The sequence below is a fragment of the Myotis myotis genome, unplaced genomic scaffold (genome assembly GCF_014108235.1).
Source record: "Myotis myotis isolate mMyoMyo1 unplaced genomic scaffold, mMyoMyo1.p scaffold_m19_p_6, whole genome shotgun sequence".
Lineage (NCBI taxonomy): Eukaryota > Metazoa > Chordata > Mammalia > Chiroptera > Vespertilionidae > Myotis > Myotis myotis.
The window spans coordinates 69,290,277-69,304,752 of NW_023416368.1; the positions used below are offsets into that span (position 1 = coordinate 69,290,277).

At 36.9% G+C, this 14,476-nt stretch overlaps 1 protein-coding gene across 9 annotated transcripts in view; it reads left to right on the forward strand.

The window, feature by feature from the left end:
• Window positions 1-14,476, forward strand: part of CLCN3 (chloride voltage-gated channel 3) — an 87,562-nt gene that overhangs the window by 52,250 nt on the left and 20,836 nt on the right. For 7 of the 9 annotated variants that reach the window (XM_036313123.1, XM_036313128.1, XM_036313125.1 and 4 more), the window contains 6 exons: window positions 1,546-1,645; window positions 3,448-3,635; window positions 5,178-5,300; window positions 6,657-6,863; window positions 11,223-11,303; window positions 12,220-12,765. In XM_036313123.1, coding sequence (XP_036169016.1) covers window positions 1,546-1,645; window positions 3,448-3,635; window positions 5,178-5,300; window positions 6,657-6,863; window positions 11,223-11,303; window positions 12,220-12,765 — 1,245 coding nt within the window. The remainder of the gene's footprint in view (window positions 1-1,545; window positions 1,646-3,447; window positions 3,636-5,177; window positions 5,301-6,656; window positions 6,864-11,222; window positions 11,304-12,219; window positions 12,766-14,476) is intronic. The other 2 variants (XM_036313126.1, XM_036313132.1) reach the window with 2 other exon arrangements.

Consider the following 14,476-nt stretch of genomic DNA (forward strand, 5'->3'; position numbering starts at 1 on the left):
CATTGTGCAGAATATAGTTAAACACTGCTGCAGTTAAATATTTTACCCTTTGTTCTCCCTGCGTGATCTACAATAATAATCTGCTTCTTGTTGATATTTACTGCTGTGTTGCTGACAGTTACCTGAAAGAGAAGTTGGGGTGCTTCACTGGACCAGAAAAAGTTTAGCTACATCAGAAGGCAGGTCTAATTAAGCAAGTTTATTATATAAAAGGCTAAGTTGACTCGCGCATGCACGATACATATAAAGCTCTTGCTGGTGCCCTCCTAGGGGACAGGTGAGCACTGAAGTCCTACGCAGAGGATATTGCTTCCCCTGCCCCCTTTTTTTAGCCAATTTTATCTCTGTGCTGGTAGTAATGAAGTTTCTAGAATATGGCTTTTTTCCCCTTTTTATTGAATTTATTGGGGTGACACTGGCTATCCAAACTATACAGGTTTTAGGTGCACAATTCCACACCACATCATCTGTACTATATTGTGTGTTCACCACCCCAAGTTAAGTCTCTGTCCACCACCATTTATCCCCTCATACCCTCCTCCAGCCTCCCCTACTCAGCCCCTCCCCCAGTAATCAACACACTGTTGTGTCCATGAGTTTTTTTCTTTCTTTTTTGTTCAATCTCTCTACTCCCTTCTCAGCCCCTCACCCCCCAGCTGTCAGCCTGCTCTCTATCTATGAATCTGTCTCCTTTTTGCTTGTTAGTTCATTTTGTTCATTAGATTCCATATATGAGAGGAATCGGATAGTACATGTCTTTCTAGAACTCTGGACCTGCCAGTGGGATGGCTTTTTAAAGCAGCAATCCTAGTAAAACAGGGGTTTAGGTTTAGAAGTGCATTCTTATTAAGAGAGGAGGGCTTGGCTTCCTGTGTCTTAGTAGAGTGAGATCTGGAAATCAAACCTGTTAACAACATGCTAACCTTACCTCCTCCACAATATTCAGTGGAGGATACATCTGCCTTACACAGTGATAAAGGAGGGCCTCTGGACCTGCCAGTGGGATGGGAGCTCTTCATGACTGCATATTTACAGACCTATACATTTATTTGTAAATTTATTTTTATAGTTCCTTTATTTACATGACTGTTTTGTACTACATTAATGGGCATGGAACTGTTATTCACTGACCTTACCTTTTAAAGAATGTAATAATCCACTTAGTTTCTAGGAGCAGAGAATGACTAGGGAATGATCCACATTTCAAGCTTTAATGCCTTATTTCTGTGAATATAAAAGATGCATACCAGCTAAATTTGATACGGTTTAGACCAGTCTGGGTCATACTTTATATGGTTTGTGGATGGATCCCTTGGCTCAAATTCTGAAGTTCTAACTAAAATATATATATATATATCTGGGTAAATGTTTGTCATTGGTTTACAGGTATAGCAACTGATAGTGGTTCCGCCCCAAACTCACCTTCCCCATTATTTAGTGTAGAAAGTACTGTCCTGTGTGTAATAACTGAGAAAATTGTTGTATTCTAGAATTGTGGCTTCTAGTCATAGTTTGAAAATGAAGCATAAGCATTTCTAATTTCAGATCAACAGCAAAAAGAAAGAATCAGCATGGGAAATGACGAAAAGCTTGTACGATGCGTGGTCAGGATGGCTAGTGGTAACACTGACAGGATTGGCATCCGGTAAGGAAACTTTTAATGCTGTCCTTTTCTGGTTAACAGAACAATAAGTAGGTCTCTCTCCTTTCCACAATTTTTTTTTCCAGGTATTGTTGGGTTTTTAAAATCATTTTTATTTTGTTTCTTTCCTCCAAAACTCTTCTTAAACACAAGACTAGAAGGCAGGAGGCTTCTGCATCTCATTTTGGCTCTATCCAATTTTTTAAATCTTTCTGGGCTCAGTTTCTGTGTCTGTAAAGTACATGGTTTGGACCAGATGATCACTAAAATATCTTTTAAAGTTAACTTCATAATAAGTAAGTAATATTTATTGAGTGCTTCCACTGCTCTAAAAGCTTTATGTATATGTAAGCCTCATACAATTTTATGGTATATGTCAGTGATTTTCAACCTTTTTCATATCATGGCACACATAAACTAATAACTAAAATTCTGTGGCACACCAAAAATGTATTTTTTGCTGATCTGACAAAAATAGGTATCATTTTATTGTTGTTGATCCTCAACCGAGGATATTTTACACTGCTTTTTCAGAGAGGGATGGAGGGAGGTAGGGAAGGAGGGAGGAATGAAGGGGAAGGAGTGGAGGGGGAGGTAGAGAGAGAGAAACACCGATGTGGGAGAGACACATCAACTGGGGTGGGGAGCGAACCCACAACCCAGGTACATGCCTCTGACTGGAAATCAAACCTGGTGCACTCGCCGGTGCTCTAACCATTGAGCATGCCAGCCAGGGCAAAAATAGGTATTCTTTAGATTCATTCACACCATACAGCTATTGTGCTGGCAGTTGTCATTTTTTTATTTGATAGTGTAAGGGAAAAGAGGTCAGTGCCCCTGACTAAATAGTCAGGTATTGCATGTTTTGAAAATTCTTGCAGCTCACCGGTTGAAAATCTCTGGTATATATGTTATTATTATCACCATTTTACAGACGAGGGGACTGAAGCACAGACAAAGGTTAATAAATGGCCAAAGATTTAAATTTAGGCAGTTTAGTTCAAGAGCCTACACTTTTAACCACCATGCTAGAGTAACCACAAAGCCTGTGTGTGTGAGATTTTTAAGAATAGCATTGAAGATCTGAAAACAAACAGTAAGGACTGTTTTAATGACTTTCAGCTTCCACTGTGGAAGATTATGTCCAGAAGAGCATGAGAAAAAAATTAAAATTTGTGTGGAGAATAGAAGGAACTACTGATAACTCTAAATGACATGCACAAGAATTATGTGACTCATTGATTTTTTTATATGGCGAAAGGACCTAGATTTTGGCCATAAATTTGTGTATTTTTTTATATCCTCTCAGTAAATGATCTTGATATATTTGATGTTTTGATGTTTAAGAAAAAAATGAAAATCTATCACAGTAATTAATGCTAGGAGTTTCACTAATTATTTCTAATGGGCATTAAATTAATTCTGTTAAGTTTTGGATTGAAACATACAAGTAAAAACTCTGACTTCAGTAACCAGGTTTGTGAACCTCTGCTAGGTAGCTGTATTTTGAATATGTTTTAGTATCTTTTAAACAACTTTTTAAAAAATCACAATTAATTTGAATGATGTAACTAGTTTTAATTTCAAACAAAAAATGACAGTTTTAAAGAATAGGAATTTACAGTTTTTAAAAAGTAGTATAAACTTACGATAATGAAAATTTAAAAATCTTAAATTCACATTATGTTACTGATGTGACCCTTTATTTGTAGGGAGTCCCTGCTTTCCTTGGCTTTTTTAACTTGATAGTTCTTAACTCCCAAAAATAAACTTAATTTTTTACCACCTCTGACTTGTTTTTATAGGGGCATTGGCTGGATTAATAGACATTGCTGCTGATTGGATGACTGACCTCAAGGAAGGCATTTGCTTTAATGCTTTGTGGTACAACCATGAACAGTGTTGTTGGGGATCTAGTGAAACAACATTTGAGGAGAGGGATAAATGTCCACAGTGGAAAACATGGGCAGAGTTAATTATAGGTCAAGCAGAGGTAAGTCTCCTTTGTCTCAAGATGAATTAAAAATTGCTGTAGAGAAATGAATCTCCAGAATCATTTAATTATAGAGTTAATCACATATTAGATGATTGCAACCTGCATTAAAAGGGAAAAAAGAAAGAAATGTAATAGGATAGAATGAAAAATATGAGACTGCTTTGCAGCAAGTAAAATATATTGTTTCAAGAAACTCTTGTATTAATTATACAGTCACATACGAGTCTACTGGGCTATGATGTGAAATGTACTTCTTATTGTAGAAAAGAAGTGCAGTAGGATCTGTGTAACAACCACAAACAATTGTCATAAAGTCAGGTTACTAAAGCTGCTTAACATATTACTTCACAATTATTTGAGAAGTATGAATTATCAAAAAATTTAGTAAAATAAGGCCTAACTGGAGATATCTTGGAGAAATCCATAGTTTTTCTGTATGGCATTATAGTATTGAAGTGATTATTATCCTGTTCTTGATGTTCTATAATGAACATTTTAGGAGTTAGAATATTATCTATATATATAAAAAGCCAGTGTCCATGATGACCAGGATGACCAAACAACTGGTCACCATCTGGTGCATTGAGCACCTCTCGGTCCCTCCCCCCTGGCCTGCGAGCAGAGCGGGGTGGGACTGGGGACTGGCGAGTAGGCTGAATGGCTGACCTCTTGGTCCCTGCCCCCAGCTCCAGGTCCTGATGGATCCGTGATGGTGAATGGAGGAGGCGGGATCGGGGTGGGTGGTGGGAGGACCGGGCTGGCTGTCAGGGCGTTGGGATCAACAGCTCATCCCTGGCTGCTCAGGGGCTCAGGCCTGTGGGAAAGTAGGCGCTGGTGACTTCACCTCCATGCGTGTGTGCCGGGCTGGCCGCTGATGGAACGCGCTGCCCGCTTGGGGCCCCTCACGCCGGGGCAGCAAGGTCATGGGTGCACCCTGCAGCTTCCATCAGTGCCTCAAGCCCCAGCAGTGGTGGCGGTGGTGGCGCCGCGTGAGCAGCCCTGAACAGGCAGCGCGTTCCATCAGCCGCTGGCCCACGCGCACGCGCACGTGCATGGAGGTGAAGTCGCCTGTACCTGCTTTCCCACAGGCCTGAGTCCCCGAGCAGCCGGGGATGAGCTGGTGATCCCAACAGCCTGACAGCCCTGCAACAGAGGCAGCATTCGGCCTGGGGACTGCCGAATGGGCAAAAGATGGAGGCTAGGCCTAGGGACCCTACCTGCACGATTTCATGCGCTGGGCCTCTAGTATAATATATATTGTTATAGGATCATATATGGATGTGTTTTTAAAAATTGGTTATAGCTGAATTTTAGAGATTGAAGTATAGTTGAGGCTCTGCACAATAAGACTAAGTCTCCTTGGGATGGATACAAATATGTTTTTGGATTCTACTTAAATGTTTGTTCATGTAAAGCTTTTATTATTGTGGAAGTAAACCAGGAGCCTTTACAAGTTTTACCCTTTTCTTATGAGGCAAGCACTTGCATTGGTGGTGCACTATAAATTAAATTCATACTACTGAACTGTTTGCTTTATAGGGTCCTGGTTCTTACATCATGAACTACATAATGTACATCTTCTGGGCCTTGAGTTTTGCCTTTCTTGCTGTTTCTTTGGTAAAGGTATTTGCTCCATATGCCTGTGGCTCTGGAATTCCAGAGGTAAGCCATACAGTATTTAGTATCATTAAACATTTAGTAATTGTTATGATGCTTATCTTTTTTGCTTCTAGGGAAATTAGTTGTTTTGTTTTGTGTGTTTTTTTTTTGGGGGGGGGGATGGTTTGTTTGTAATATAAAAAAAGAAAAGTTTAGCTGGTTTGACTCAGTGGGTAGAGCATCAGCCTGCAAACTGAAGGGTCCCAGGTTCGATTCCAGTCAAGGGCACATGCCCAGGTTGCTGGCTCTATCTCCAATGGGGGTCTGTAGGAGGCACCCGATCAGTGATTATCTCTCATCATTGATGTTTCTATCTCTCTCTCCCTCTCCCTTCCTCTCTGAAATCAATAAAAACCAAAAAAGAAAGGTTTAAAAAATGTAAGCTTATTCTAGACATTGAAAGAAATTCTGCCCTGTAGTCATTTCACCATTTACCTTGGATGTTGATTTTTTTTTCTTAACACTAATTTATCACATGGCTAAACAAATAGCATAAGACTTACTTAGACCCCAGGAACCTGAAGAATTACCTTGTAGCCTGAAGTTATTTGATAAATTGATGTTTTGATTTAAATACATTCTTTCTCTCTCTTTTTCTATATAAATATATTTTAATTAAATAAGTTAATTCCTGAATTTGGCAGATAATATAACCATTTTATACTTTAAAATAAACATTGGGTCATAGTGAGTCAATAGCACAAACTTTTGTGTTTTATTGTTTATCAACAGTAAAGGAGGCTATAGTTAGGATTGAACATCATATCAACTCATTTCTTTCCCCCACTTTGTATTTTTCTGTGTTAAATAATTTACCACTTTTTTAGTGCATTTCTTTTAAAAGCTAAATTGTAGTGATTTTCAAAGTCTATTAAGAATATCTTAAATAAGGAGCAATATCATACAGTATTTAACAGTTGTCACTTACGTGTAGATAAATATTACATATAATTTACATACTGAGAAGGCATAATATCTTTATTTCTGACACAAAATGTCTGAAATATATCTAACTATTATATTTCTACAACAAATATTTAAATTTGTCTTTTTCTGGTTTGTAATTATATATCTTGTATTAAGGTCTGTATTCCCTTGAACGTGGCCTGATATTTTAGTTTTGTTCGTGAGATAGGGTTGCCTTCCATCCTTGCTTGGGACAGTGTTAGAATATGATATAAATTTATTATATGTAGCATATTAGTTAAAGCTTTTGAAAAATTAATTGTAAATTGTTCATAGTCCACCAAAATTTATGAGGTGGTATTCTGAGTAAAACAAGAGAGTAACTTAAGTTAGTTAAGTTCTCATGGTTTGGTTTTTTTTGGATATCAATCTGTCTTAATCTTTCCTTTGTAGATTAAAACTATTTTGAGTGGATTCATCATCAGAGGTTACTTGGGAAAATGGACTTTAATGATTAAAACCATCACATTAGTACTGGCTGTGGCATCAGGATTGAGTTTAGGAAAAGAAGGTCCCCTGGTACATGTTGCCTGTTGTTGTGGAAATATTTTTTCTTACCTCTTTCCAAAGTATAGCACAAATGAAGCTAAAAAAAGGGAGGTAAGTGTCTTTTCTAGTTTATTTGATGTATAAATATCTGTCATATACACTTAATTCAGTTGAAGAATTTTCTAGTGTAAAAATCACATTTACTCTTTACTTTTTGGATACATTTGTGTTCAGATTAAAATTACAATGGGGCCGAAACCGGTTTGGCTCAATGGATAGAGCGTCGGCTTGCGGGCTGAAGGGTCCCAGGTTCGATTCCGGTCAAGGGCATGTACCTGGGTTGCGGGCACATCCCCAGTGGGGAGTGTGCAGGAGGCAGCTGATCGATGTTCCTCTCTCATTGATGTTTCTAACTCTCTATCTCTCTCCCTTCCTCTCTGTAAAAAATCAATAAAATATATTTTTAAAAAAAAATTACAATGGGAAAATTGTTTGCTTCCTTCTCTTTTAGTGAATAATCGCTAATTGCTTTGCCTTATACCTCCTCTCCTCTGAAGTGTTTCTCAAATGTAGTATTATTTTACTCTTCGCTCTCACCATCAGTATTTCTCCAGGGTTGGAAATCTTAACAGCTGTGTTTTCCTCTGGGAGGAGTGTCTGATGCCAGTGGGTGTGTGTGTCATCTGCAGAGAGCTGTCTGGCACCAGGGGCAGTTCTGAGGGCCTCTAAACTGCCTGAGGTTTAAATCAGAGATTTACATTAAAGGAGATGTAGGAACTCCTCTTTATTCAGCTGTTCAGGGAAGTTTCTTTTACCATTTTTTAAAAGGCCAGCCTGAGATCGTCTAGGTCCAGAGGTCTTTAAATTTTACATCTTACATAGTTTCCCTGATGTTTCTAAATTGCTCTGGATGTCTTCTAGAAGGAAAGTAGGCTCCTGGGATATTCTTTGTTAGCTCTAAACTTGGGAGGCCCAATCCCATCCAGTTTTCCCAGTCTCATCTGCAGTCCTAGATGGTGCAGAGCCCTTTGGGGTTTTAAGGTACAGTATTTTATATCTCATTAAATATTGAGAATTCAGGGGTTTCTGGCCCTAGCATAAGAAGAGCTTTCAGCCTGTTGTTTTTTATACTACAATGAAAAAAGTAGAATATATTTATCAAACTATTTAATTCCTCAATTGATATAATTCCAGTTCATTTTAATGTTAGCACTGAAACGTCCTTGCATTGGCAGTAGTCTAAAAGTGGAACATTTCAGAGCATCATTGCTCTATCTCTGGATGATAATTGTGATTTCAGTACTAACCTGAATATAACAGCAATTTTCTACCTTTTTCATCTCATAGCACACATAAACTAATTATTAAAATTCTGCAGCACACCAAAAAAATATATTTTTTTGCCAATCTGACAAAAAATAGGTATAATTTTGATTCATTCACACCAGAAGGCTATTGTATTGGCTGTTGTCATTTTTTTTTTTATTTGTCAAAAGGGAAAAGAGGCCAGTATCCCTGACTAAATAGTTAGGTGTTGCATGTTTTAAAAATTCTCATGGTACACTGGTTGAAAATCGCTGTTATGTAATTAGGATAACTAACACTATTATTGATTACTTACTATGTATCTGGTTCTATGTCATATTCTTTTTTTTATTTTTTATTTTTTTTAAAATATATATTTTATTGATTTTTTACAGAGGGAAAGGGAGAGGGATAGAGAGTTAGAAATATCGATGAGAGAGAAACATTGATCAGCTGCCTCCTGCACACTCCCCACTGGGGATGTGCCCGCAACCAAGGTACATGCCCTTGACCGGAATCGAACCTAGGACCCTTGAGTCCGCAGCCGACGCTCAATCCGCTGAGCCAAACCGGTTAGGCCTATGTCATATTCTTTACTTGCATCTTAAAATTTAATCCCATGATAATCCTATTAACATGGCATTATTATTCTCATTTATAGATAGGTAACTAAACTAAATTTTGGCTAATTTGCCCAAGATTACGTGTCAGAGTGTAGATTAAAATTTATTTTTCTTCCACTCTAAAGTCTATACTCTTAACTATCCTGATACTACTACTACTACTATGACTGTGTGGACATATGTTTATGTCTTCTCAAAGCAAAACCTAAACTATACTATAGCAGGGCAAGTTAATGGTTAAATAGAACTATAGCATTTGTCTCCCCAGTTCAATTCCTTTACTTGCTATTGTACCATGACAATTTGGGGGTAAGATTTGTATTTTTATTTATTCATTATAAGTGAAAAATATAATTTATTAGAAAATGTTATAAAAATTTAATTCATCTGAATTTTAATATACACACTGTGATGCTTAGTAATGTTTATGACAATTTTATTCTGTCACCTTAGTATATAAATGTCTAGAGCAGGGGTGGGCAAACTTTTTGACTCGAGGGCCACAATGGGTTCTTAAACTGGACCAGAGGGCCGGAACCAAAGCATGGATGGAGTGTTTGTGTGAACTAATATAAATTCAAAGTAAACATCATTACATAAAAGGGTACGGTCTTTTTTTTCAATAGTTTTATTCATTTCAAATGCGCCGGATCCGGCCAGCGGGCTGTAGTTTGCCCACGGCTGGTCTAGAGTTTACTTGTTAGGGTACTTGTTAGTGAAAGCATTAAAGCCTCATATTTTGTCTTTCTTCCTATACCCACTTCTTTGACATTTTTTAATTAAATGATTCTGAAATACTTACTAAAGATTAAAATGTGTGTTATGGGTATTAGTTTGATTGTAAAATTCTATTTTATTAAATGTAGAATTAGAAAATTCAGTTAAATATGTTGTCTGCAGTTCCATTAATGGGAAAAACAAAACAGAAAGTAAGTTAAATTTTTTCACACTTCTTCCCTAAATAAGCAAAGTCTGTATTCTTAAAGCCAGATACGATTTAATTACAACACATACTTGTTTATTTTTAATTTACCAAACAGTAACCTGACTATGTAGTTTGTACTCTTGATCATTTACAATTTAATTTTGATGATTTCTAATTTCTTTTTCAGAAATGTAAAACTTGACCATTTGAGGAAATGCTTTGGTAGCCTCAAATATTTACTGAAGTAGTGAAAAGAATAAAGACTCTTAGAAAAGCAATTAGAAATAGATGCCCAATGTGTAGTTGGCTTCACACTGGTGGGACTTGGGCAGTGTCCAAGTGACAGACCAGGAAGTTGCAGAGAAGATCCACAAGAGAGGTTATTATGTGAGTCTGGCTGGTGAGGCTGTATCCTAAGGGGCAGCCATTGTTTGTGCTGAAGGCTCTCCATATTGGTAGTGGCAGTATTTTCAGAGGACTTAGGGTAGTGAAAACATAGGGAAACTCAGTAGTTTTTAAGATCCCTGGATATTTTACTAGGATTTGGACTAAGGCAATTATTAATGACTAGTGGCCCGGTGCACGGATTCATATATATTGAAAGGAAATTAATTAGAAGAAAGATTTGTGCAGTAATTATGTTACTGCAAAAAATTACATGTCAAAATAGTATATATAATATAGTATTATAAATTAAAATGTGTGCAATTGGCGCCAGTGAGAGCTTTATATGTATTGCACATACACGAGTCAATGTTTATTTTTAAATTGCCAGTGCGCCTCATATGTACCTGCCGGTTGTTTGGTTGGACGGTCGGACGGATGTACAGTTGGACACGTAGCCTTTTATATATGTAGATGATGCAGTTAGCTCTAAAATATGAAGAAATTATATCCTATTTAAAAATAAGTAAACAGCCCTAGCCAGTTTGGTTCAGTGGATAGAACATTGGCCTGGGAACTGAAGGGTCCCGACTTCGATTCCGGTTAAAAAAAAGAACATATATTAAAGTTGTATATAATTACCATTAAAGTATATTTTAGCATACTTTTCAGTTTTATATCTAGTGTAGTAGGTATACCTCAGTTGCAGGCTCCTCCCCAGCCTGGGCCCTGGTCTGTTGGGGCATGTGCAGGAGGCAACCAATCAATGTGTTTCTCTCACATCAATATTTCTCTGTCTTTTCCTCTCTCTTCCACTTTCTCTAAAAATTAATGGAAAAATATCCTTGGGTGAGGATTAAAAAATAAATAAAAATATGTAAACTCTCCCCTCAAACCAGTTACTACTCTCTCTACTGGTCTTCGCAAACAGACATCTTGAAAGTTGGCTGTATTTATTGCCTCTTTTTTATATCCCATTTATATTAGCATATCTCGCATAAGGTGTTGTTTTTTTTACTGAATATTGAATATATGGTTGACCTTTTAATTAAAGCAGAAGATAAAAAAATCTTTTTATAGGAAATACATATTTGCATTTGCTTGGGGAGGAGGGAGACATATGAGTTAAATTCAGAAGTCATTTCGAAAATTCGAGTAATGTGAAGAATTTTTATTTGGCATATGTTTGAACTATAAAAACACGAAATAAACCACATCCTTTTTTTTTTTTAGGTGCTCTCAGCTGCCTCAGCTGCAGGTGTTTCTGTGGCCTTTGGTGCACCGATTGGAGGAGTTCTTTTTAGCCTGGAAGAGGTAGGTTAAAAAAAAGAACATATATTAAAGTTGTATATAATTACCATTAAAGTATATTTTAGCATACTTTTCAGTTTTGTATCTAGTGTAGAGGTATAGACTTAATGTTTTTAAGTTTTCAAATTTATTTTCATAAACTTATTTTTCACTCATACATAAAAGGTAATATACTATATATGTTCTTTACCTTGAGAAAATTTTTAAAAATATATTATTTACAAACATTAGTTATTGTTTAAAATTTAACTTTGCTGACATACTAAGTAAGCAGATATGAATTTGATTTAAAAAGAAATATTTAAAATGATCTATCTCTATTAGCTTAAATACAGCCTTTTTATTTAAATTTTTTAATTCCTAAATCATCTTTGTAAGTTTTTCTTCTGTGATTATTTATATTGCAGTTATTGATGTTTGAGGAGATCATTTTAGTTGCTTTAGTAGAATATTTTATTTTTGTTTTCTCTTTGGTGCTTAAGACTTTTTACACATTTACACAAAAATATGACTAGGAATATTTTAAAATGTACTTTTTTAGTTATTTCTATTTTTTCCTCTTTTTAAAATTTAATATAGAAGAGGTAAATCAAATACTTCTGTATGAGCTAACAGGAGCTGGTGGTAGTACATTTATTGTTAACTACTATGATTGGAAGTGAAATTCATTTTGAAAATAAGAAATGCTAGGTATTTTAAATAATTATTAGACATTTATGACTAGTTGATATTGTGAATGTATAATGAGGTGATAGTTAAAGTTAATAAAACATCAATATTTTTCTTACCATAGTGAAATCCATTCTATGTAAATTCTAGTGGCAGCAAAATTTAGAGCTATGATATTTACTGTTCAAGTTATATCAGAAACATTTTATAAAATTATATCATTAATTTTTTTTCTTTTTTTTTTTTTTAGGTTAGCTATTATTTTCCTCTTAAAACTTTATGGAGATCATTTTTTGCTGCTTTAGTTGCTGCATTTGTTTTGAGATCCATTAATCCATTTGGTAATAGCCGTCTGGTCCTTTTTTATGTGGAGTATCATACACCATGGTACCTTTTTGAACTGTTTCCTTTTATTCTCCTCGGGGTATTTGGAGGGCTTTGGGGAGCCTTTTTCATTAGGGCAAATATAGCTTGGTGTCGTCGACGCAAATCCACCAAATTTGGAAAGTATCCTGTCCTTGAAGTCATTATTGTTGCAGCCATCACTGCTGTGATAGCTTTCCCTAATCCATATACTAGGCTCAACACCAGTGAACTGATTAGAGAGCTTTTTACAGACTGTGGGCCCCTGGAATCCTCTTCTCTTTGTGACTACAGAAATGACATGAATGCCAGCAAAATTGTTGATGATATTCCTGATCGTCCAGCAGGCGTCGGAGTATATTCAGCTATATGGCAGTTATGCTTAGCACTCATATTTAAAATCATAATGACAGTATTCACTTTTGGTATCAAGGTAAGTGCCAATGTGGGGTGATGTTTAACTAATCTTGGCATGATCAAAACTTGTATGTGGAATGAGAGATGAAATTTTTATGTAAAGGTGGTTGTTTCATAACTGTGGCCTGAAAAAGTTCTTATTTTTTTGGGTTCAATTTTAAGAAATGAAAAAAAAAAAAGAAATCCTTAGGATATATTGTTGAGCCATGGTATCTGTTAATTTGTAACAAATTACCCCCAAATCTAGCAGCTTATGATAACTTATATTGCTTTTGATAATGGTCTGATTTGGTTAAGGACTCAGCTGGCATGTTTTGGTCTCTCGTACAGTTGTCATGAGACATGGCTAAGGCTGCTCATCTCATAGACATTCATCTGTCTGGCACCTGATCTGAGAAGATTCAGACAGCGAGAGCTGGAACATCGGCCTTTTCTAACATCTCTCCCTCTGTGGTTTTTCTGGCATGGTGGCCTCAGGGTGGTTAGATTTCCTACATGGTAGCTCAGGTTTCCAAAAGCAAGTGCCCCAAGAGGACCATTTCTAACCTAGCCAAAGAAGTCATACAGCATGCCTTCTATTGTGTACTGTTTGTCTAGACCAGGGGTGGGCAAACTTTTTGACTCGAGGGCCACAATGGGTTCTTAAACTGGACCAGAGGGCCGGAACAAAAGCATGGATGGAGTGTTTGTGTGAACTAATATAAATTCAGAGTAAACATCATTACATAAAACGGTACGGTCTTTTTTTTTTTTTTTAGTTTTATTCATTTCAAACGGGCCGGATCCGGCCCGCTGGCTATAGTTTGCCCACGGCTGGTCTAGACAGCCACAAAGGCCCACCAAGGCTCAGGGGGAGGGATATATGTTCTACCTTTTACTGGGAGGAGTGTTAGAAAATTCATGATATTTCTAAACCATTTATTAGTTTACTATTGCTGCAGTAATAAATTAGCATAAATTTAGTGGCTTAAAATCACCCAAATTTATTACATTTCTGGAGATAAGAAATCAAAAATCGGCCTTACTGGGCTAACATTAAGGTATTGACAGGGATTCCCCCCCCCCCCCCCCCCCCCCCCCCCGCCTTCTAGAGGCTGCCCACATGCCTTGGCTCATGGTCCCCTTCTTCCATCTTCAAAGCCAGCAATAGATGGTCAAGTCTTTCTTTACCTCATCATTCTGAAACTCACTCTTCTAAATCCTTCCACATTTAAAACACCTTTATTATTACTTTGGGCCCATCCAGATAATCCAGGATAATCTCCAGTTTGAAGGTCAGCTGATTAACAACCTTGATTCTGTCTGCAACCTTAATTTCTCCTTGCTATATAACATAATGAATACACAAGAATCAGGATATCCATATCTTTAGGAAGCCACTTTTCTACTTTACCATATCCCTGTAGGGGTTACCTTGAAAGGACACTGCTGAAGCAAGAGTTACATTACTAAGCCCAAAGCCTTTTTTAAAAAATATATATATATTTTATTGATTTTTTACAGAGAGGAAGGGAGAGGGATAGAGAATTAGAAACATCAGTGAGAGAGAAAAATTGATCAGCTGCCTTCTGCACACCCCCTACTGGGGATGTGCCCTTGACAGGAATCGAACCTGGGACCCTTCAGTCCGCAGGCCAGCGCTCTATCCACTGAGCCAAATCGGTTAGGGCGCCCAAAGCCTTTTTCCATCAAGGACTTGGTCCTTATGCCCTGGGACATTGTTTTTT